A 25,211-nucleotide genomic window follows, 5' to 3' on the forward strand; every position below is an offset into this window, starting at 1 on the left:
ATGACTTGCAGAAACAACTTTCTCTTTACCCCCTATAACACAAAATCTAGTTCTGAAAAGAGCATAAATGTACTTTAATTGCAGTATAATTATGTGCATAATTAACCAGTGTCATTGGTGTCAAGTAAATGTAAATATATGAAAAAAAAAATGGTAGGGGTGGCCAATGATTGGCTTAGGGTGGCCATGGCCCCCCATCTAGCTCCACCCCTATTTTTCCCTTGAACTAATTTTAATATTTTCCCTCTACAGTCGCAGTGTGCTTTAGGATTCAGTCGTACCAAGATAGACATTCTGACTCATTTAATACAGGCCACTTTAAGTTTGTTTTTTTATTTTGGTTCTGGAGCTACCCTGTAAATTTAACTGACTATTCTCAGCTCTTGTTCCCAGCAAATGAAAAGGAAGGAATCAGCTTCCTTAAAGAGCCAAATCTCCAACCGCCTGCCTTTGCTTTGCCAAAGTCTGTCAGCTCCTCTGGTTCTCCAGCATCCAGCTCGTCACATGGTGCCAGGTTCCCAGCTCCAGAGCAGTTGTTATTCCCATTCCTGTTCCAGTGCTCCCCGCAGCTGTGCTCATCGTCCCAGGTTCCCAGCAGCTCCTTCATCTCCAGTGGGGCGTCCTCCTTCAGGTACTGCCACGGTCTCTTACCGCTGTAGTCCATGGCGTCCACGTCGGCTCCGAAAGCTCCCACCAGCAGCTTGATGACGGCGAAGCGGCCGTGCATGCTGGCGACGTGCAGCGGGGTCAGGCCGCCGCTGCCCCGCATGTTGACGCTGACAGGCACCGCAGCTCGCTCCGCGAAGCGCAGCAGCTTCAGCATCACCTCGTCCTGTCCTCTCTTTGCCAGCCAGTGCAGCACCGAGTATCCGCTGATGAAGTCCTTCCTGCTCAGCAGGTGAGGGTCCTCGGAGAGAAAGTCCAGGATGGTTTCATAGTTCCCCTCCACCGCTAAGAGCATCCACGCGTGCTCCATGGGGTATAGAGCCCACTCTGTGTCCTCCGTGGACAGGGTTTCCACGCTGTTAAATGAGCTGCTGAGGAGCAACTCTTTCAGGTACTTTTTCCGCAGAGCCGGTGGCAGTGAGCCCCTCTCCGGAGCGTCTCTGTCGGCATGAAGCGCAGCTGGAGCGGAGCCATCGCTGACCTCTGGCTGCCTCTGCAGCCTCCTACGCTGGGACGCTCCGGGCATGACCAGCATGCCGTACCGGGACAGCCGCTCCACAATGGACCTGTGTTTGGCTGTCCGGCTGCCGGGGGTGGCAGCTGGTTCCGATCCACTGCCCTCCATGCTGCCGCCGCCTGGTTGCACTTTCCAAAGCTACTTCCCTTTAGACTACACCCTTAAGATGTCTCAGATTATCAACTCCAACTATTTACTGAACTCATTTCCTGTGTACAGAGAAAAATGCATATTATTCCCTCGTTTGGAACAAGAAAAAAAAAAAAAAACCTTACAAGTACAGTGAAATTTTTAGATTATTGTAATCATTAAACCTCCCCTTTATAGTTGTCTATATAAGGTTAACTCACCTGTCCTGCCAAGATAAAAGACGCACCTTCTCCGTTTGATCAGGTTACATTTACACACAGATAAACAGCCAAACATAACACTTTATTCTGAGTTCAGAAACCAGTGATCTTACTTTCCTTTGTAAAGAGGAACTGAGACAAAGTTCACTCTGATCTATTGCCAAAAGCCAATAGCAAGAATCCCTCACATGTGACCACTGGTGGACTTTAAAGCAGGAAGTGACAGTGTATTCCGACATTCTCACAACATAAAGAGTTACAGACTGGTGATAAAGAGGTAAAGCAACTTTATTTAAACAAGAAAATTTACAAATGAAACAAATTAAAAGTCTGATTCTGAAGGAAGCTCAATCAGCTCATCAAGGGTTAGAAGAAACGCAGCCAGCTCCCCGCAGTTATCTGAAAATGAGGACAGTCGAGTTAATGATATTCTTCACACTTGTATGTCAGACTTCAAGACCTATCCTTTCAACTCAACCATTTCATTAAAGGATTAGAATTTAAAGCTTTTTTGTTTTTAAGGAGTCCCAAGTCATGCATTAAGCACAACAGTTGTTTCCATGAATTCATAAGTCTTCACATTTACATAAATGGTTAACCCTTAAATCCTTAGATATTCAAACAAAATTAAAGCCATAGCCACAACTTTCTTAAATTATCAATTCCATAATATGTACAGAATATCTAGAAGGTGCAGGGTAAAAAAGTTTTACAAAAAGTACACACACACACACAATATAACTTGGACAAAGGATTCTGCAACAGCAGCAAGTAGAATAAAGTCATGCAGAGCTTAGGTGTGAAAGATTGTAGTAACTAGGACTGGGCAATTGAATTTGCAATATAACTCTCAATTTTCAAATATATTTGAAACCAGAAGCATAACAGAGAGACCTGGACTTGTCCAAGAGATCAATATCAGACAAGAAGCAGCCGTTTTGGAGTCTTATAATAGAGTGGTGGTCCTTAGTCCCAGTTTTGACAAACATGTGCATTTACATTATGCAATGACGCCTCAAATAATAAAACTGTTCAGCTTTCGCAAAGCAGAGTTCCTCAACTACCTTGGTTGTGTTTTTACTGTTGGCTGCATGAAAAGGAAACTAGGAGCTTCAATTTGGAATTAGCCATCGTCTTTGGCAGGCTGCACTTTAGCTGCAGCAGGAAGTACATCCTCTTTTGTGCTTACTTGGTCAGCCCCAACTTGGAAGACAAGCAATGGTCGCCCCAACCTCCACCGTTTTCAGAGCTCCAGGTCACCAGATGATCAATACCCCACCCGTTGGCAGACAGATCTCTGCCAGAGATCAGCACAATGTGGCTTGTCTGCAAACTTTAGGAGATTGGCGGACTGGTTGCTGAAGGTTCAGCCATTTGTGTATGATGAGAGGACAAACAGCCTCTAGGGCAGCGGTGGGCAATTCCAGTTCCTGAGGGCCGCTATCCTGCAACTTTTAGATGTGTCTTTGTTTCAGCACACCTGAATCAAATAATTAGATGATTGAGAGGACTCTGGAGGAAGTGACTGCATACTAAGGAGGTAACCGAGCCATTTAATTCAGGTGTGCTGGAGCAAGGATGGATCTAAAAGTTGCAGGATACCGGCCCCCAGGAACTGGAATTGCCCACCCCTGCTCTAGGGGAACTGATGCAGTTGGTCCTGAAGTCAGAGACCTGTTTTCCCAAATTCACATGCTGCTGCCTGTGCTCCACCTACAGGTGGATTCAGGCACCCTTCTCTGCAGCAGAGCAGGGATGATGAAAGCAGAGTTTAAGTCAACAAACAGGAGTCTGGTGAGCCCAGAAGGTTGTTGCACAAAACCCCAGCAATCAGATTAAACTGGGATTTCAGAAATCCTGGCTTAATTAGGCCTCACCTTTACAAAGACAACACAAGTTACCATGGTGATTTACTTTACATAGCTAGTCTGCTCCAGACCAACATAACTTTGTAAATCCTAGTGCCTCATCTAGTCGGTCAGCCTCATGCTGTTCAGAAACCAAGGAGTTTTTTGCAGAGCTTTAATTCTGTATGTAGGAATGAGGTGCACTGTCCATAAGAGTGACCCCGAGCAGCAGGGGAATGGTGTAATGGGCACAATGACCTGGAGTCTTCTTGCTGGTTGGATAGGTTGTAAGACACTTTTATGAGTTCTTGGCTGAGGTTTGTTAAAGTCAAAAAAGGACAACAGGGGAGTCAGTGTTTAAAGTTAAAGGAATCTTAATATGGTTTTGAGTTAAGTTATTCCAGATCATGAAAGAGTTTAAATGGGTGCATCAGGTGCTGTTAAGGTAAAAAAACAGCTACATCCACACAAAGCTTTTTGTCACAGTTGACTATGATCAGCAGAAAGCTAGCTGGCTGCTGTAAAGTCTGGCATTTGTTAGACAGCCAAGTCTCTGTGGCATAGGTCAGAATACAATTCTCTGATCATCTCAACCAGTAGCTCAAGTTTGTTGAACATAAATTGGATTGAAATTTATAGTGCGTGTGAAATCCCAAGAAGAGATGTAGAAGTGACCTCATTTTATTCCCCTCTCCTGCAGAGGTTCACAGGATAGGAAGCAGCAAGTGAACCCCAATTGTCTAATAATTCCACTGGCAACATGAGAAAAACTGGGAAATAAATCCACTTGTGACATTCCAAATTTTCACAAGATCCATGAATCACAAAAACAAGCACACCTAGAACCATTTTGATATTCTGGTGCATGAGATAGTATTCTATTAAATCATTTTCCATTTTATCAAATCAGTTTGTGATCATTTTGAATATCAATAAATCAGATCAATTTTTTCTTTACAATTTATGAACATGAGCAGTAATATTAAGTTGCTACCTGAAGGCTCTGGCATCTTCACAGGCAAGGGGTTTGAGAGTTCTTCCAGCTTTTCCTCATCCAGAGCTGGAAGGTTGTGGGTAAAAGATGCCAATCCAGGTAGAGCCAGGCAACTAAGAGGAACCAAATCTTCTGGTACACTGTACTTCTCAAACTCTGAAATACACAAGGTTAGGATTTAAACTAGACTGGAACTGTTATTTCTATTCCATCTGTTGGCTGAAGGAAAAGTCTATGGTAGTCATTTCTACAGGGACCATGCAAAGTGTTTAGTTTAGAGTTTAAACAAAGGTAGATTGTATCTGAAGTTACCAGAATAAGCACAACCCAAGGGAGCAAAAAATATGAAAAATATAATGTAAGCCTAAGCTAAGCTGTGTTTTTAATTCAATGATCGTCACATGATTTACTGTGTTTTAAGGTGGACATCTGCCTGCAGGATCACTTTACACTTTGTTAAAGAAGCATATGAACAAGCACTATTATAGACAAAAATAAAAGTATCATTGCAACATTTTAAAAATGATCTCTGAAGTTGAGATTAAATATGCAGACTATTGTGGTTTTAAAGACGCTTGGGAGACTAGCTCCTCAAGAATTTGTTAAAAACCAAAGTAGATTGACCAAGTCTGAGAGGCGACTAGATCTCATCAGAAGCACCTTCAGACAGGCAGTATTCTATTAAGCCTTCAAAACACCTGCTGTTATAAGTGATTATCCTTTAAAAACGTCAGTTAATAAACAGCCACAGCAGCTCCTGCAATCTCATATGAATTTTGGATTCATTTTATGACTAGTTACATGAACCCACACTGTGTTTCGCCAACCTTGAGACTTTAGATTGACTTATTTCTATGACCCAACCCAGGCCCTTGCTGATTACCCATGTACGCCTGGTGTTAAATATATTTTTTGACTTTAGTATGGCCATTTGTAATTGTACAATAACATTCAGCTGTTTGTGGCTTTGCCACCTGAAGGACTAGCGATGGGAATTGGCACCAGCTGAAATCTTCCATATTTACCTTGTGTTCATCAATATGCATTGTCGCTTAAAAAACCAAAGGAAAAACACAGAAATGCAAATGCAGAGTTTTCTTTAAAGCTGAGGCACCAGTTTACCTAATGGGTCATAAGGGAAGAACTGCTCAACTTCTGGATAGTCCTCTCCTTTGGAGTGAGAAGGCAACTTCACCTTAGTTTCCTGTTTGGAAAAAAATGCATGCTTGTAAATCTCGATACAGGGAAAAGCAAACACAAAAAAATACAATAAAAAAATAATAAGGCAGATCCCAACCTGTGGCTTCAACAGTTTTTTCTCCTGTGCATTGACTGCAGGGGTTGAAATCTTGTTCACAGTTCCAAAAGCCCTACGACCAGATGGCAGTGGCGTCGTAATACCTTTAGCAGTCATAGGAGACTTGAGAAGTTTCTCTGGTGGAAAACGGCATGAATAAGAAAGTCGTACTGTTAGCAATCCAAAAGTTGTGAGAAACAAAAACTTTATACCTGGAGCAGACTTGAGTCGTTCCCGCATAAGCTGTGAAGGTGCATGAAGACGGACATTTTCTTGCTCGGCAAAGATTATGTTCTCCATTGTAGCTGAGGAGTAAAAACAAAATCAAAGTGGTTCCCGCTGTAAAGTTTAGAGGCCAACAGCATGGAAAGAGTCAGGCAGCCAGACTAATGCATTTCTCACATGAGAATAGTTTCATTTATAGCCTTTACCATTAAAGTCATGGAAAAAAGATGGAAATTTGCAGACCACAACAAAGTTCACATCAATAAGATGTCCCCCATAAATCCTCTATTATAATGCCGATCGATTCATCTATCAAGTGTCTTTGATTAATCAAAAAAAAAAAGTTACCTCAAAGGTTTGATATTACAGAATTTTAAACAGGTGATAATAAAACTATGCCACTGGAGGAGTTCTGGGTAAAAAAGTTTTAAAAGCCACATGTTGAGTTAAGTTAAAACCTAAGTCTATCAATATAATTCATTACACAAACAAGATTTCCCAAGCAATATTATAATCTTTCATACTATGGTATATCAAACTAAAACAAAACCACCTTTAAGTTAAATAAAAAACACAAAGTATTGCTGGCCAGCTGAAATCTCGTGTGATATAAACGCTATTATTCTTTGAGGCTATTCATGCATTTCAGTAGAACTAGTTGTTTCCTTGTGGCTTTCAGCTCATTTACAAGCTCTAAACGTCCACCAGCTGACTAGCAGTTAGAAGCAGTAGACAGTTCGCATGTAACTTTTAAACGAAATTAACATCTAGCAGACTTAAACAATATAAAGAGGTTAATAAAAACAATGAAACTGTATGATAAAGTATAAACCTTTACGCCTCTGTGCTCGAAAACCCGCGTCTGCTTACGGTTTGCCTTCTGCTGTTGATTGTTGTGATACAAGAACGTGTGTCGCTTCCCACAACCGCGGCTTGAATTTAAATTCGTTGTCTTATTCCTATTGGTCGCTCTTGGACATGTGACTAAAAGGCGTTCCTATAAATACTTAGCTTACCCGGCTAAAATTGAATTATCAGTGATTTGATATTCGTTATTTATGCCTACTCGACCAGCCATGCAGACTTTAATCAGGTATATGTCAGCAGCTATGGACGCTTCATGTTATACGACGTTGCAGCAATAAAAATATGAGTAAATTGACCCGAATTTTAGCTATTTGTTGTTGCTAATTTCCGTTTGAAACGTTTCACTGCCCATTTCTCACCAGCCGTAACCACCTTGTCCTGGGGGGCGCGGAGGATGACATTCGATGGCTTTTCTTCCTCATTTTCATATAATTCAACAGGAAAACTTTTATATTAAAACATAAAACAGCACACATTAAATTTTAATAAAAAATTGTTAAATTATTCACATTTCTTTCTATTTTTACCCTGTGTGTAAATGGTTCCGATAAATGGTACGTTCCAAACAGGCCAGCTATGAGTATAACCTAAACGGCGCAGCCTCTTTGGCTAAATCCAGAGTGGTGGAGGGTTTGTTCTCCAGCTAACAGTTCCCACCATGGCGTCTACTGAAATAGCAAGGCAAGCTGTAAGTCCCCCGCTTTACGTTGAGGTTTTCTCCGTTTGCAAAAATAAAAAAATAACTGATTGAAAAAATGCGTATTATTTGATTAGGGGGGATACCAGGGAAATTGTTCTTTTGCGCTAACATCCGTTTTCGTGCTTTATTCGACTATAATAGCTAGGTAACCGTTGCTCGGTAATTTTACATTTTAGCTAACCTAAAACGTATAGCATAAGCGATTTACTGTAAAAAAAATAAAAATAGGTGCATCTACTATTAAAGCGTTCTTATTTTATTAGTTTTACTCGTTTACGTTTGAAGTGCGGCTATATATAGCATAATTATTTCCAAACAAAATACAGACGTATACTGTACGGGTAATAATGTCTAAAATACAACGTAGTAAGGCTGTTTGTCGTTAAAAACCTACCTTGAATCAAACGGTAGGCCATTCATTCTCAACGCCCCCGTTTGAGCAGCGCTCATTTCCGTTATGTTGTCTCGAGTCCCGTTAACTTTCATACGGGCGTCGTCCCTTTTTATTTGCATTTAAAGCTACATTTATCGTAGTAAAACTTGCATTTCTAAAACATCCACTTTGCTTTTTTTTTTTTTTTCGTGGAAAATGAAGCCACTTAACCCCAGAGGGGTGCTTAGAATAGCAGAGGCTGTTCTGTTTGATTTCCCCTTTGTGGCCCAATGAATGAAACCGGCTGTGTGCTACTTGGCTATGAGTGTCATGAAAAGCGACGAATTCAGGAATGCTGTGTAATATAGAGGCTGTTTGTCCTGTTACATTACCATCAGTTCCATAAACAGTCATCCAGCTGTTAAAACCCAACTCCAGACATCCAAACAATCCACCAATCCACAACTGTTTAGTACCATCAGCTCACACAGTTATTTTAGATTGACTCCCAGAATATATTTTCTGTCAAAGCCTTTGCCAAATTGGACAACAGCACCATGTAATGTTATCCCACATAATGGCCGGTTTGTCTGAGGTTTAGCCGGTGAAGAGATTTAGCTGTTCTGGCATCTTCTACAAATTCTTCTCTTCCCTACAGCTCGCAATATAAACATAGCCAGCAGAAAAAATAAATCACAGCAGTAAAAAATAGAAAAACACTCACTGAAAGCCGCACATATTTAAAAAGTTTTTTGAAAATTATTCGTGCACTGTTGCACAGTCATGTTATAACAGCAATGTTGAATGTCCTTATTTGGTGTGTCGGGGTTCATACAATAGAACAGACAGTAGCGAAACAGAATAATAAAGCTGAAGTAAAATTATACAACACGCTACAACATAAATTGAAAAGGTTTGTCAGGCCTTTTAAAACCAAATTTTCATGCAATTACAGCTGCAATTCTTTTGGAGCACATCTTCGTCTTTGCAAAATACCTCAAGCTAAGTTTGATGCATAGGAGAGGATATTTCAGTAGAATTTTACAAGTCTTTCCACAGATCTTTACTGGAATTTGTTCATGTCATTTTTTTTATACAGGAGTATTTTGATGCACGGCCAGTGGTCTAAATCTCCAGCTCTAAAGAGTTGTGTCCTTTAACGTTTATATTTTTCCATACTCCAACACATGAACCATCCGGCTAAAACTCATCCTCTTACAATCAAGTTATGTTCATGGTTTAATTAATAGATTAAAAAATATGTTGAAGACCAACCTTAATGCTGCAGCAAACGATATAAAATTGATAACCTTGAATCAGGGTTGAAACAATTAATCGGATTAATCCTTAATTTAAATTCTAGTCAACTGATTTGGTAATCAATTAATTGTTATTTGGAGTATAGAGACTGTAAAGCTTGCCTTTAATGGACAGTGCAGCCAACTTATAACAGTGATTATACCAAAATTGTACAAAAATGTATATACATTTTGGATTTAGGATAAAAACCCTTTTTGTCCGTCAATACGCTCTAGCCAGAGCTCTTTAAGTGGAAAAGTTTTAGTTTCACTTGGTTTAAATTCAGTAAAAGAAAATCTTAAAGGAACATTTTGCTATCCAATTTCTAATCGAAAAAATAATTTACACATCAATTGATTAGTAAAATGATTGTTAGTTGCAGCTCTACCCTGAAATAACAGATATCGTTATATTTGGGTTTTTGTTCCTGCTAGAAATTAAACTTAAGGCCCAGACTTTAGTCTGTTGCAGACATCATCAGTAGCTCAATACTACCAGTAAATCTGAGCTGCAACCCTCTGCCGGCAGGAGAAAAACACCTCCATAGCATGATGCCACCTTTACCATGGTTTCATAGTAGGGGTGATGATGTATGGTGATGATTTTGTGAACAGTATCTGGTTGCAGTGGATTTATTTGCAGCGGGGCATGGGAGTAAATTGGGAACATTCTTTCAAAGGCTTTCATGCTGCAACCACGTTAGGATCTTTTAAGCCCTTCTTAGAATAGCTGTAATAACAACACAAGTCTAACACTTGTAAGTTATTATATCAGGTTAAAGGATAATTCCTCAAAGCGGATGTTAACTTTGGGGTGTTGATGACTGATAACACCAAGAAAAAGTACTTCTTTGGCTATTGTACCTCTGGAAATAGTTTAAAGACCTTTTTTTTTTTTTTTTCTCTTTCACCTCCAAACCATGTTCTTTAAAATGGAACGGTACAAAAACTCCTGATAAGATACATAAAGGTTTTTGGCCGTGGTATGACCAGCTGTGAAAAAGTTTGGTGCTTTTAAATACCTTCAAAATGCAGTGTTTCATCCTCTGAGCTTTTCGTAGTCTGCTATTTATTTTACACCAACTGCCATAACTTTCCATATATGTACTTTGTGGTCTTGAACTGTCTCGGCTGACGGAAGTGAACTGCCTATCTGAAAACAGGAAGTGAATTAAACTGCACCTGAAATCAGTCCATTTCTCTAACAGTCAGTATACGATGGAGGAAGAGGTAATGTCATGAGGTGTATATATATAACTATAATTAATGTGGGAGTTAACAATTTTCACATTGCGAAAAATTCAGGATGCGTTCCCAGATGTGACAGCAAGATACCTGAACATTTTTTGTGCAATTGAGGGGCTTAAAACTGCAGACGGTAAAAGATCTGTTTTGTTTCAGGGCGAAGGAGTCCGCGCTGTACCTCTGGCAGGCCATGTTGGCTTTGACAGCATGCCTGACCAGCTGGTCAACAAGTCTGTCAACCGTGGTTTCTGCTTCAACATCCTCTGCGTTGGTGAGTGTTACAAACCTTTTCATGCTATTATATCAGCTAGCATTAACATCAGGTAGTTGTTTCCAATGAGACATAACAGTAGACTTACTGGACTTGCCGATAGCCTCTGTTTTAGTTACAACAGTAATTAAGATTCTCTCCATTTTGATAGAAAGCTCTACAGGTAGTATGCAGATAAGCTTCTATTGCATAGATCAGTATTAGATCATTCTTTTGGTTGCTTTTGCAAAGTTTGGTGCTGGTTATTCAATATATTTAACACTCAAAAGAACATAAAACGGACATTAGATGTCCAAGGATAAGTTTTGTTTCCTTCATTCACAGCTGTTTGGGAGCGTTTGGTATTTAACTTTTTATTTTGTTCTAGTTCTTTGCAAGAAAATATAATAACTAAAATATAATTGAAGCGGGCTCATATGCGCATGTATAACCCTTGATTAACAAGATAATTATCTTATCTTCCATCATGTTTTGTATCCAACTGCAGCCCAACAGAGAAAAAGTCCTCAGTGTGTTTGCTTCCTAAATATAACCTCACATTCTTTACACTTTCACTCTCTTCCTTTGCTGGTCACAATAAGTGAAATATTTAAAATTCTAAACATTAACTGTACTTTTTTATCAATTGGACTTACTTCCAAGCATAAAGCTTGTTGCATAGTTTATTTTTTAATTCTGCTGAGGATCTTGTAGAGGAAGCAGAAAAATACATTATTACTTATAGTAAATTCTACATTTAAAAGGGGTCAAACTAACACCCAAAATGTTTCTGGCAAATAACCTGTTCATTTTATTGTGTTTTATTCTAAAATCAAAGTTTGGCCTTTACATGGGACATGGGTATGTTCTGGATATGTTTCCACTTTATTACAGACTTAAATCTTTAAAACACACACAACCAGCTGGGATGATATTCTGACCTCATACCAAATTTAGTTTTTTCTCATCAGGTTGAAGTTCCTGCATTCAAATGTCTGGAGAGAAAACCCTTTTAAAAACTTAATTAAACCGAGCAAAAGTTACATCCTTTGAACTTTTTCACATTCTGTCATTTTAAAACGTCTAACCATGTGGTAAGGTGTTTTATGTGACCAATCAGTGCAAAGTGATGGCTAGAGAACATCTGATATCACTTTTAACAATTCAGAAACAATATCTTGTATGCACATATCCTGTCGTCTTAACATTTAATCAGATCACGTTTCACTGCAAAGTTTTTGGATTTTTGTCTCTTGGTGAATCTGGTTACTGAAATTCTGTCCATTTCTCTTCCATTATAGCTTGGGCTCAGCCTGAATGGATGTAGCATCAATTTCCCAAGTCTTGTTGAATAGTTGAAACCTTAAAATTTGGGTTTTAATAGGCTTTGAAACCACTCCATATAACTGATACTTACCCACGTCAAGGATTGTCCTGCTGGAAAAGGGACATTTTCCAACCTTTATTTGTACACCACCTCCATCCGTCTTTCCATTGTTGTGCCCCTGTGCTACGTTAACATATTGTCTACATTTTCTAACGCTCTAAATAAAGCAGATTTTATTTAGGGGTGTCAGAGTTAAGCCCTCACACACAAATGTCACAAAATCCTTACAAAATAAAATGCACTGTCTCCATTATTCACCATGTTTCTATAATTCTTTGGATGGATATGTTTGTTGAATTTTGACAGCAGAATTGTCATATTCAATACATGGTATTATAAGCTTAGACTGTAGGTGAGGTTGGGAGGGAAAAAATATATTTTTCTATTTGAGGGAGCTCCATATCTGAGTCATCTGATAGCCTCTAACAGAATGCAGTCAGAAGACATTATGTAGAAACAGTTTTTATGCCTGTAAGCATCTAAAACTTAGGGTCTTAAACCTGCATCCTGGATTTATTCCTCACTTCTGGTTTTGGTCTGAATTTCTTGAAATGGTTTAAAGCTGAATCAATGAGCCTGCATCTTTGATTTTTTTTTAATAGAAGAATTAGAATAATAGCAATTGGTGCTTTTCAGAATAAAGTGTGAGCATGACGTTTTAATCTCTTCATCTTATATTTGCTATTCAGGTGAGACGGGTCTGGGTAAGTCCACTCTAATGGACACCCTGTTCAACACCAAATTTGAGGGCGAGCCCACCCAGCACAACCAGCCTGGAGTGACGCTCAAATCCAACACCTACGAACTGCAGGAGAGCAACGTGCGCCTCAAACTGACTGTCGTCAATACTGTGGGCTTCGGGGATCAGATTAATAAGGAAGACAGGTAAAGTGGTCTGGACTCTTGTGTCTTTGAGCTTGTTGTAGAATACAGGGATCCTTTAAGCTACTCTTTGATCAGAGCTGTAGTGAACCTTGTTCATTCAAGAATGAACATACAAAGGTTGAGGGCACTATGAGCTTTCAGGTTTGAGCTCAGGCTGGGATTTCAGTAGTTTTTTATTTTAAGGTGCTATCCTGGCTTACATCAGATGGATATCACAACCCCAGGACAGCTGGGATACGCCTTGGAGCTTTTGTTACCAAATATTACCTGCAAACAGTCACTACTCACTTTGCACCCTGGGGCTGTGGAAAGTATCATGTGAACACATTATCTGCAACTGCATCCAGTCTTTGCTTTGTTCAAGTTGTTAGTTTCAAAAGAAATGACCTGCATCATATTAAAGCAGAGCAAACCTGTGACCTGCAGACTGCTGCAGGACAGGTAAGATATTATGACTTTACTCCTTGGAACATGAGATCAGAGTTCCCTCATTTCCATGTTTAAAATAGGCTAATATGAAGAAGGAATAAGAAATTAAATTTATTCTCATCAAGAATGTTACCCAAAAAGGTTGGTTAACTATGTCAATATAATTTATTTTGGGATTGAAGGTTATTTATAATAACAGTGTTAACTGTCAGTATTATGACTACTGGGTGCTTTCTGGGATAATCATTGTAGTTTTATTGTTTTCATGAATACAATTTTAAACTGCAATGTAAAGCTTGATCTAGTGGCTACTTTTGAAATGAGTAGTTATTTTTAATACTGCCACTAAAATAACACAGAATGTAGATTATCAGATTAGATGTAAAGGAACATTTTCTTTGTTTTTCAGCTTTTAAAAAAAATATTGTTATTATTTTATTCAGATTTAAAACTGTTGCATTACCAAACTCTTAATAAAGTAGCAGTTTCTGTAGCCAATTTCCGCCACTCCACAGTAGTAATTGAATCATTACCTGGTGGGACACAGAATCTAAAATATGCCATTCGCCCAAAGAATAACCTACTTGTAACAAATATAAACTATGAGCTTCTATAAACATAAAATATATGCATTGATTACATTAATGATACAATTCTTTATGTGTATATTTGGATGTAAATGTATTTTTGAAATGTCTGTTTATTTGGAAATGCTGAATTACTAAAAGTATCTTTTGTTAGATTAATCGTAAAAAAAATAATCAATAGATTTTCCAATTACCAAAAGAATTGATAGGTTCAGCTCATATAGACGGGTTGCTTGTAGTTTACCTTCTGGTGGAAGGGTTGGGACTTTTTGTTTTGTTTTTTCTTGTTACACTCTAAAAGTTTTAAAACAGCCTAATTGTTTTTCATTGATGCTTAGAGAATTGTGTAGAAGTTGACTTTTAGCCTTCTTGTTTTACTCAGGGGAAGTTTAGCCTTATTCTTCCTCCATCCAGCTGTAAAAATATTTTCTGCACCAGCAGTTGTTGTACCTCAGTTATCTGCCTGATGTCTAGTAACAAAACTTTAAAACTTTGCTTTAAAAAAATGTGCTCATGGATTAAAACAGAAGCTAATCTTCAGAGAATTTGTTTGTTCTTTAAAAATGTAATTTCATAGAGTAATTGTAAGAAGCTGATTTAAAATAAAAATGTTTTTTAAAAGATATTTATTTTTAACATAGAACTTTTTGTTTGTTGAACTGATCTAAGGCTTGTTTTGTTAAACAAAACATGTTTTCTGTTGATTCAGAACTGTCTTAACAAAAGGAGGAAACACTGAATGGCTTCTCCATCCTTCTCCCATACAGCTACAAATCCATTGTGGAATTTATCGACACCCAGTTTGAAGCTTACCTCCAGGAGGAGTTGAAAATCAAGCGCACCCTACACAGCTACCATGACACCCGCATCCACGCCTGCTTATATTTTATCGCCCCGACAGGACACTCGCTGAAATCCCTGGACTTGGTGACGATGAAAAAACTGGATAGCAAGGTGAGCTTTACTTAGTAATGAATCAGATGTAAAACCTTTTAGCATTTTAGAAACTTTGGAAGTAGTTGATCCAACAACTGGTTAAGGTTTGTAAACCTTATCTGACTCATTTCCCTTGATGTGCTTTTCTAAGCGTAGGTCAGTCGTTAAGTGCAGAGAATGCACAGAGAATGCTTCCTGGGTTCTTTGAGCTCTTTCTGCAGCCTATTTGCATGGAGCTCGTTGCTTTTGCACAAAGAGCATGTTTGGTCTCTACCAAAGCAGCTGTGGCTTTCAGCCTGCACTCACATCCGTGTGATCCAGAGCAGCACTTCCTCTCTTTAGCTACTCAGCCTGGGGGGCATTGGAGCTGTTATGCAGGACTTACCCTACATGATATGATGACCTGTTTTTGTTCACATGACCCAGAGCATTCATTGCTAATAGTTACAGGGGCCCACATGCTGTTAAAAAAAAAAAAAAAAAAAAGGAAGAATGTTGTGTGGGGAGAAAATACTATAACCTGTTGTGTGGGGAGAAAATACTATTCCACTAACTGCTAGATCTAAGACCAAAGCAGAACAGACTTTACCTGATCTTTTTCTCCCTCCGATATGTCATCCTATGTGATGTATTTGGACAACTTACATAGAATATTAATCAGCCTATTTATTTGCCCTTTTATCTGTCTTCAGTCAAAATGAAGACTTGTTTCCTAACTGTATCGACCTGTTGATAATGATTTTTACCAAGTTTAGGACTTCTTAAGTACAAAATGTATTTTTTCTAGCCTTTTCACTAACCTAGAAACATCCAACCTAGAATTGATGTGACTTTGCTATAAAAACGCAATTCAATTACGTGTCGAGTCAACTTATCCCTAAGGATTGGTGGATTAGCATCCTTTTTCTTTCCCCAATGTTCGGGTATAACATGGCAAAAGAAAAAAGTCATCTGCAGAAGTGCATCTGTCTGTTGTTTTAACCTGGATGAACTCTCACAAAAACATAGGCTACATCCACCATGCAGGCCTTTGCTCAGTTCCGATTTTTTATTTTTGAGGGGAAAAAAATCTGATTGTTTTCCATCATTGTTCACATTTCCAAATATATGGAACTTGTATGTTATCTCCTGTGTGAGCTGTATTCTCACAACTTGATGTCCTACATGTGCAGTAGAGGACGCAATAACGTCCCAAGCGATCATGCTCTGTGTTTATGGTAGTAAATGTGGATGGTAGTGCTGTAGCACCTCTAGCAGTCCTTCATTTCTTTCCCAAGCCCAGCCAGTGCATTAACATCTTTTCAAGAAGGTTGACAATAAAGATTCCTCTCCGCATTTTCGTCCGCCATGGTTGCTGTTTTTTCTTCCCGCTTCTGTGTAGCAAAACGCAGAACAATGTTGAGTATCGATGGCGTACAGGTTGGATGAACGTGACCTGGCCATTCAGACAGGTCGCATTTGAAAAGATCAGATTCATATTGGATTCAGGACCACATAGCCGGGTGGCCTGGGTCACATTAGAAAAAAATGGGATCTGTGTTGTTCAGACTAAAATGAGAAGATCAGGTTGCATATGCAAAATAATCGGGTTTGGGTCACTTCAGGCTGCATTGTGAATGTAGCCAAAGTTGTCTTTTTGTAATAATCAGGAAGTATAAGTAACTAGCTAATGTCTTCGTTGCTAATTTAAAATGCACTAAAGTATTAAAGTAAATGCCCTCAGAAATGATGGTTGATTTCCCAACATGTTAGAAACCCAGGTGTTTCTCAGCTATGAGATTAGAAGATCTGTTATGTGTTTATATTCCTGCATAGACTTTACAAAAATACATCAGAGCTGCTCTAAATTTGGACCGGAGAAGCAGAGCAGAAGCTCTTTGAGGAGGGGAGAGGATGGCTTTAAGAGAGGCTAAATTTAGCTTGACAACTGGAGTCATGTTTTTTAAACCTTTATTTTCCATCTTCAGGTCAACATCATCCCCATCATCGCCAAATCGGATGCCATCTCCAAAAGTGAACTGGCCAAGTTTAAAATCAAAATCACCAGTGAACTAGTCAGCAACGGGGTCCAGATTTACCAGTTCCCCACCGATGATGAATCCGTGGCAGAAATCAACTCCACCATGAATGTAAGGATAACTTTTCTACCCCATTTATACGGTTATTAATGTACAGTGCTGTCCGGGTTTGTTCATTTAAGTTTGCTAATATTTTTGTGTTGATATATCAACACTACTCCTGTGATCTTGGCTTGGGGCTGTCAGAGTAGGGAGATGTTTTCAAAGCAACATAATCAGCCGACCCACTCTGCAGGAAGTCAGCCACGTGGTTATCTAGCCGTTTATTAACCATGATGTTTATTCTAACTGACATTCCTACAGTTTTCACTTTGCCTTCTCCTCTAGTAGGTTTACAGATTTATTAAAAATTTTTTCTTCACTTTTGAAACCCGTCTAACCCCTCCTAGTTGAGACCAATCCACATTTTCAGACATCTTATGCTGTACACTAACTTTGCTTCCCCTTCTGCTCCTTAGAGCCATTTGCCATTTGCCGTGGTGGGGAGCACAGAGGAAGTGAAGATCGGCAATAAGATGGTGAAGGCTCGGCAGTACCCCTGGGGGACGGTGCAGGGTAAGCTAATGTTACCTCTGTTTCAGGAAGTGACAGAATGCCTTTTGTTTCCACGGAGCTTCTGAGGCAACTTCCTGACTTTATGCTTCTGCTCTGTTCTACAGTTCAGTGTGAACAATCTGTTAACCTGAGTAACATCATGAACTCTATCATCCTCTTACATTTTTATGTCACTAATGGCTTTATATTGATCTAAATCTTGATCAATCTATAATGAAGAGTTTGTATTTTTGTAAATGCAGCATTAGTAGTTTATAGTTTAAGTTTCTTTAAAGAAGGAAAATCTAATATTTACACATGAAAATAAACTCAACCTTTACTCTAATCGGTTTGGTGTAGCTTGAAAAGGCCTGGAGTATTAAACACATCTGGACCACTTTGGAGAAATAAACAAATAAATATAATATGGAAATATATTCGGATCCCCAGATTGTATTACCTGTCCAGCTCAGTTTAAGTTCTATCCATCCATTGTTTGTTTCAAAGAAAGACTTAAACTTTTAGTCCGATGCCACTTTGTTGAATTTCCAGGCAAAATGTAAAAACAGGGGGTGTGGTTGAAGGAAAGCAAAGAATAAAGGAGTCATTCTTCACCCCTCATAGACAGCAGTGGTTAGCTAAAAATCCCTCTGCTGCTGTGCAGTTTATCTTATCAGTTTTAGATGTAGGTCCTGTTTGGTGACATTGTTGCACAAACTGTATAGGAACTATTAGGACTGAAAAGAGTTTGATAGAAAACCCTAATAGATAGGATAGAAATGTGAAAGCTAACAGCCTAACTACAGTATTAAACACAAAATGGATAACTAGTGTGACTGTAAGATACTGTAACCATTACAGGCCTGCTTTAGAGGAAAACTGTTGGTTTCACTTATCTTTTTGGTAATTCTGTAGACACAACAAGTGCAACCCCCAACTGCATGGTGGCCCCATTCCTCAGGGTAAACAAACTGTGAACATTCGACCTGAATTCCTCACCACCCCCTAAGCACTACCCCATAACTATCGCATGTCACTCCCAATGAAGTCTCACTCACAGCTGTGGAAGACGACTTGATTGAAAGTGGGGGGTATAAACGAGAATGGGACATCTTTTTCCCCTCTAACAGAAAAGGAAAGCAGTTGCTGCTATGCAAACACAGTTTAATGGCACAGGTTAATATAACATTAAAAATGTGCCCCTTTCTTTAAAAGAGTAGTGGGTCGTTATCGGAGTTAATGGGCAATAAAAAAATATTGCCGTTAATCTATTCTCACAGTTGGGTTGGGAGCTGGCTCTATACTAATGATGACTTTCACCTTGTTGTTTTAGCACGGATGAATATTTGGGGGCGAGAACGAATCAGTCTTCCAACCTGTGTAGACCTACTGTGAAATTACCACATTGAATGTGACGTGCTGACATGGATGCGGCTATAAGCACAGCTCTATCAGCCAAGCTAACCAATCTCCTCACTCAGTGGATAGCCTCAAGCTGTTAGCCCAGCAGTGCGGTTGAAGATGATGGGCTCGAGTTGTTCTCCAGGCACCCACAGGTGACCCATCGTACGAACTACCTGTGAGGTGAACTATGAGGAGAAAGCATGACCAGCACGCTGCAGAGAAAGCCCCAAAAGATGAGAAGTTGATCGAGGCGACGTGTGTGTTAGATTTTTGGAGACATTATATTGTGAAAGTGGGACATCTATAATTGGAAATGGGATACTCTATTTTTTGCAGCAAAAACACAGTAACAAATTAGCAAAAAAAGCATAACCTTTTTAAAATCTTAAGTAAGAACACAAAGTGATGTGTGATTTTGCAAACAAAAAGTAAATCTTTTCTTTTAAATTCTGGAGGTAGCACACACACATCATGAATACCTTTGGCAGAATTCAAATGAGCGATTTTAAATCTAGATTAATTCTAAGATTAATTACATTCTTTTTCATACACTAACTTGTGATTTTCTGTCAGTTTGAAGAAGATGCAGCAAACCAACGGAATTTACATTTGGCGGAACGCGTTTCCTCCTCCAGCAGGCCGCTGTTACACCTGCTCCCGAATTCCAGCGAGCCTGCTGATGCAGACTCGCTATTTAAGGGCTTAATCGTCCACTGGCCCTACCCACTACATGGTTTGGGATGGTACTCAATGTGGCTAACCCTCCGCGGGAACGGGCAAACGGAGGGTTAGTGTTTAGGGGCTGGTTTAGGATTGGGCCTCGGACTGTGTCCTAACCTCTAACCCCTTCATCACTATATGCAGTGGGGGCTATATAGTGGACTTTATTGTAAACTCAGTTAACTGACCATTCAGACATGATGACTACTTTTCGCTCGCCACTGGTCACGTGACTCCGGCTCCCCGCACGGTGCCTGCTCCATCTTCATCACTCATATAAATCAGTGTAACCCCTGTACAGTGATCTATGTAGGGGTTAGGGCGGAGGTGTGGACACATCTGAGGTGTCAGAGTTGGACAATATTGACAATTTATATGTTCCGTTTTAAACAGACTTGTAAAGTGGAAAAAAAAGTAGTAGAAGTTCAATCATAAAACAGCATGTCTTCTCATTTTGTATTTGAATGTTATTCAGATGAGCAGCATTTGAAGTTGTTACACATCTGTCTCAGTTATAGTTGGTAAAGCCAGTCTAAATGAGGCTTGGATCACACAACAGATCATTTTGCTTCAGACTGGCTGCGTTCCCACTCACATGCTGTCACATGGCATAAAACAAACAGAGAAACCCCATAGCCTCAGCCCTTCTCTGCTTTGTACTAAAAGTGTTTAATTGAGCTGGGCTGTTTTGACAGTCCAAGTTCAGTCTGTGTCTGTTCCCTTTTTACACTATTTGCCCACTTTGAATGCCTATTTATTTAGATAGAGTCTGATAGATTTACTGTCTGATTTGTGTTTCTCTCAGTTGAAAATGAAAACCACTGTGATTTTGTGAAACTGCGGGAAATGCTGATCAGAGTGAACATGGAAGATCTTCGAGAACAAACCCACACACGCCACTATGAGCTCTACCGCCGCTGCAAACTGGAGGAAATGGGCTTCAAGGATACGGATCCTGACAGCAAACCCTTCAGGTAACATATGTGCAGGCACATCGGCATCTAGGATTTTTGTTGTTTTTGCTTTCTCCCAACGTCATTTTATTTTCCCTTTGTTTTCTTTTCTTGAACCAGTTTGCAGGAGACTTATGAAGCAAAGCGAAACGAGTTTATGGGTGAGCTGCAGAAAAAGGAAGAAGAGATGAGGCAGATGTTTGTCCAGAGAGTTAAAGAGAAGGAGGCCGAGCTCAAAGAAGCAGAAAAGGAGGTAAAAATAAAGACCACTTTTGATCAGGTCTTTCTCTGCTCTGTATCCCATGATTACGTATTTCAAGGGCAGGGCACCGTCATTTCTTTAATTGTTTAGGTTTCAGATCCACCAGCGTTTCGATTAGGGTTAGCCCTCAGTAGAGAGGATAAACCAAAAGTATTACATTAGGTTTAGGTATTTAGCCCGTGGAACTCATAGACATTAATAGACGCCTCATTGGGCGCTGCTGGCAGCGAGGCCAACATGCCTTTAAGACAGCCATCTTGGGTCAGACCATAGTTCACACTCCTGCTGTCAGAATGAATAGGAGGCTCCTTAGATCTCATTTTAATCACATGGGAGACGAGTCGAAGATAATATTACAATAATGTCTTGCATGTCACAACCCCTTTAAAGACCAAAACAAATTTTGTGGACTTTTATTTAGATTACTCATATACATTCAGATTAAAAACAATTTTAACTAAAGTCAAACTGGATTAAATGTAAACATGCAGTTATACGATTAAATATTAATTTGATAAAAACAATGTTTTCTATTCATATTTTCTAACATATTATATGAATATTATATATTTATATTATTCAGTAATTTTAAGGATTGATAATAAGTATTATGCTCTATAGTGTAAACTTAGTAGTAATGTAATTTACAAAAGAGAGTAAAGGTATTTAGTATTTTTATTCATTTTATGGTAGTTTTTATTTATTTTTTATTATCAACAATATTTTTCAAATCATAATGAATGATCTAAAGGGTTTAAGTCCTCATATCATGCTTTATGTATTTATTATTATTATTATTATTATTTATGCCAAATGTGATCCTTAGTTTTTTTTTATCAGTTAATCTGGGTCTTGTATATACACACACCCGAAGAAGGAAGCAATCCTGTTGTAACTGAGCAGATTTTGTTGAAATAATTGTAATAACTAGCATATAAACACAAATGTAGTTATATATTAAAATATATATTTCTAGTTATATCTATATATTTACAGTTTTTATATATTTTTATGTTTATTGTATAGTTTTATCAATCCTCATCCACATCTTTTTAGAAATCAGGGCCTTTTAAGCTCTATTCTCTACTTCCATCCCTGCTACTCATTTGCACCTCTTCTTTTAACAGCAGAAAAACAGTAACTATGAAACATGCGGATGATGTATCATAAAATCCTCATCCGATGATGCGGGGTTTATTGATGTCTATGCATGTTTCAGGTTTCTTCCAAAACATCTGGTGCTAATTTTAGGCTTTATTGCATTTCAAATAACTTTATTAGCAAAAATATAAACAATAGTAATAAAAAAAAAATGTTTAAACATCCCTACAAACACCAGTCAGTTTTGATTTATGTAAAAGCTTGAATTAAAACTTACGGCCTTAAGTTGGGCAGTGCCCTCCCCATACAGTACGGTGCCTTTCTCTTATACTGTTTAGCACAAACTTCCTTTTTCTGATTCCCATGCAGCTGCACGAGAAGTTTGATCGCTTAAAGAAGCTCCATCAGGATGAGAAAAAGAAGCTAGAGGAGAAGAAGAAGAGCCTGGATGATGAAGTCAACACATTCAAACAGAAAAAGACTGCAGCTGAGCTCTTGCAGAACCAAGCTCAGCAGGCAGGGGGCTCCACCACACTCAAAAGGGACAAAGAAAGGAAAAAGTGAGTATTTGTTCCTTCTGATTCCATACCCACACACTAAAGATGTAGGAGATCCAACTTGGTAATGAAAGGCTTCAATAAAATCAGTGTCGGAGCTTATTTATGTTTATACAGTGAAAACTTCCTGCTTTGGTACATCTATTTTAGGGTTTAGGTAGAGGATCAGTGCTCCATTTTACCCTTTGCTTAAACCACTATGTTACTTGTTAAAAGAACCAACACTAATCTAATCTAATTACTAAGTACTGAAGAAATGAGAAAGCAACGAAGGCACAGAAAAGTCTGAAACTGGAAACTGGCTGAAGGTCAGCTGAGTTTAATGAATGACCTCAAGTCCAAAATGATTAAACTGAAAGCAAACACCAGTGTTCTCCCAAAGCTAAGTCTGTAAAAAACAGGTATTAGTTACTTTTGAATGTATTAAGAATTAACCAGTTTCATACCAACAACATGTTAATGCTGGTAACTTTTAAAAATCCTACATATTTTTTTTTCATTAAACTATGGGTTGTATGACAGTTCCCTCTTTCTTTGTCACATATTTAAGCAGTGTACAGCCTAAAATGTTTTGGCATGTTAAGAAATAGTCTTTTAAGGTCGTTGTTGGCAACTGCACAAAGATTTCCATGTTTGGGTCACTATGTGACCAAAACCCCCATTAGATGCCCAATGCGTGCCTATTGGGATCTTTGCAGGACAAGCCTTCAAACAGCTCTTTTTTCTTAACTGTATAAGCGTAAGCATATGGAGGTTAACTGGCACCTAAATTAGCCTAGCTTACTTTGGTCAGCTCAGACCAGGATGCTGGTTTTCTGCAACAACCATGTGGGATATAGTAATAAAAAGACAGAGCGAATGTGTGGAAAAGCAAACATGTATATGAATCAGTTTGCTGTCCAGTGTTTCTGCATGTGTTTAAGTTAATCAGCTCCTGGTTGAGTGTTGGAGCTGATGTCCCTGTTTAGAACAAGAACCAACACTCGGACTGTTATAGCTATGCTGTTCTTGTATAGCGTTATTTCTTCACACTTTTTTTCTTTCTTTTTTTATCACAACCAAGTTTTTTTTTTTCTCTTAATAAGCATTGCCTGCAGGTTTATTTCTTTTTGTTCTTTCTCTCTCCATCAGTGGGTCAGCATTATGAGTTGTTGCACTTGACGCACTAATGAAATACTGCATCTGTTTTAACCTTCACCTAAACTCCTCTGTTTTAGTCCACAGAAGGCAGAGTTAATTGTTCCTGCTTGTTGTGTTGATTGTATGTATTGTGAGCGCATGTATCACCTTTATTGCATCCACAATGTTTTCCAGTTAACTCCTCCCACACTTCCCAACTTTACTGGTAAGAATGAATAGATTGCATGGGCCAATCTATTCAGGTTGGTGAACATTTATCTCGTCATAGGCAAATTAGTAAAGATTTAATAGAGGAAATGTGACGAGGTTTCAGTAATAGGATATTTTCTGTTGCTTAATCACGTGAAAGCTAAAGTATATCTGTATTTATTTGTAATGTGACAAATAGGGTAAAAAAAATTTAATTATTATGAATGTTATTGGAAGATGCTGTATCCTATTTAAAATTGATGAAACCCTTCAAAATAAAAGATTTCTATAGTACAGTCTTTGAGAAACGAATGTCCGAATCTTTTAAGTGCAACAGATCAAAAACAAGATTTGTTTGTTAAAAAACACCCAATTAAATATAAAATATAAAAAATAAAACAACCAAAAAAACGAACAGACATACACGATGTACTGAAATGTACTGTCCAACTATAGTCCTATTCAAATTCTCAGAACCAAAAATATGATTCAAGACAAAGAAACTGAACAAAGAACTGTAGAAATAAAATAAGGAACTTAAATTTGAGCAGTGTCACCATAAGACTATAAATACAATTAGTTTTGTTGGTGCTGATTTAGATGTTGCCTGAAATTTGTGATGTTTTTTGTCTTACTGGTGCTGAAGCCCTGACTAACACTGCAGATGCTGCATCTAACAGATGTTACATCCTTCATGAAGTGGCTCCAAACCCGATTGTTCCCCTCTGCCTGTAAAATGGATATATATACATTAAGTATATTTTGATAATTAGATTTCACTACTACAGATGAGCATTTAAAAATGAAAGCAAGTGGCTGCATAGAGTTGAAAGTGAAAACCCACAGGCCAATGAAAGGTGTTTTTTATCTGATTCATTTTTAAAAGACTTGTTCGCAATTACACCTTAGAAATATAAATTGGTCATTTTTACAAGCAACTGAAAAGTTCCCTCCTCTGAACTAGGGGGACTAAACTAGGTTTAAAGAGCAATGCAGCAGATTTTGAAACATCGGAACAGGTTTGCAAACTAAACAAATGAGTTAAATGAAAAAAATGAACTTCTGAATTGATGAGCCCCAGTTCTTCCTGCATGTCAGCATGACCACAATATAATAATATTATTTTCCTTCTGAAATTAAAAGCTAAAACTTGTGCAGAGCTAAAATGCAAATATGTGGCTCTCCTTAATGCGCCCTAACGCAATGTTTCCATGAGGATGGTTGTTGTCATGAGGCACTAAAGTGCAGTTTCACAAAATCACAAGGGAGCAGAGGAGCAGAATGAGGCTGGCAGAAGTAATGTTTTGATTTTTACTGCAAAAATAGAATTTTTTATGCATCAACCACATTTTGGCTGATGTCAATAAATGAACCAGACCCTAAAAATCAGCCTGCTGATTAATCGTTCAGCTCTACTCCA

At 38.6% G+C, this 25,211-nt stretch overlaps 3 protein-coding genes across 7 annotated transcripts in view; 1 reads left to right on the plus strand and 2 right to left on the minus strand.

The window, feature by feature from the left end:
* Positions 1-1,813, minus strand: sowahd (sosondowah ankyrin repeat domain family member D). The gene is made up of 2 exons (XM_015388650.1): positions 1,534-1,813; positions 1-1,392 (listed from the first exon to the last, which is right to left on the minus strand). The coding sequence occupies exon 2, from the start codon at positions 1,289-1,291 to the stop codon at positions 377-379; it is 915 nt and encodes a 304-aa protein (XP_015244136.1). The 5' UTR covers positions 1,292-1,392; positions 1,534-1,813; the 3' UTR covers positions 1-376.
* LOC107093534 (securin-like) lies at positions 1,804-8,005 on the minus strand. Of its 3 annotated transcripts, none has more exons than XM_015388662.1 (6): positions 7,858-8,005; positions 5,884-5,976; positions 5,672-5,808; positions 5,497-5,578; positions 4,375-4,530; positions 1,804-1,932 (listed from the first exon to the last, which is right to left on the minus strand). In XM_015388662.1, exons 1-6 carry the CDS (start codon positions 7,877-7,879, stop codon positions 1,856-1,858), a joined length of 567 nt encoding a protein of 188 aa, XP_015244148.1. In that variant the 5' UTR covers positions 7,880-8,005; the 3' UTR covers positions 1,804-1,855. The 3 variants fall into 3 exon arrangements, with proteins under 3 accessions (XP_015244148.1, XP_015244157.1, XP_015244164.1); XM_015388671.1 differs by lacking the exon at positions 7,858-8,005 and adding an exon at positions 6,729-6,885; XM_015388678.1 differs by lacking the exon at positions 7,858-8,005 and adding an exon at positions 6,767-6,811.
* sept6 (septin 6) overlaps positions 7,422-25,211 on the plus strand; it is a 22,325-nt gene continuing 4,535 nt past the window's right edge. For all 3 annotated transcript variants that reach the window (XM_015388628.1, XM_015388619.1, XM_015388636.1), the window contains exons 1-9: positions 7,422-7,451; positions 10,536-10,650; positions 12,706-12,901; positions 14,685-14,871; positions 16,821-16,982; positions 17,390-17,486; positions 20,395-20,563; positions 20,663-20,795; positions 22,275-22,465. In XM_015388628.1, coding sequence (XP_015244114.1) covers positions 7,422-7,451; positions 10,536-10,650; positions 12,706-12,901; positions 14,685-14,871; positions 16,821-16,982; positions 17,390-17,486; positions 20,395-20,563; positions 20,663-20,795; positions 22,275-22,465 — 1,280 coding nt within the window. The remainder of the gene's footprint in view (positions 7,452-10,535; positions 10,651-12,705; positions 12,902-14,684; positions 14,872-16,820; positions 16,983-17,389; positions 17,487-20,394; positions 20,564-20,662; positions 20,796-22,274; positions 22,466-25,211) is intronic.

The sequence above is a fragment of the Cyprinodon variegatus genome, unplaced genomic scaffold (genome assembly GCF_000732505.1).
Source record: "Cyprinodon variegatus isolate N-32 unplaced genomic scaffold, C_variegatus-1.0 Scaffold19, whole genome shotgun sequence".
Classification (NCBI taxonomy): domain Eukaryota; kingdom Metazoa; phylum Chordata; class Actinopteri; order Cyprinodontiformes; family Cyprinodontidae; genus Cyprinodon; species Cyprinodon variegatus.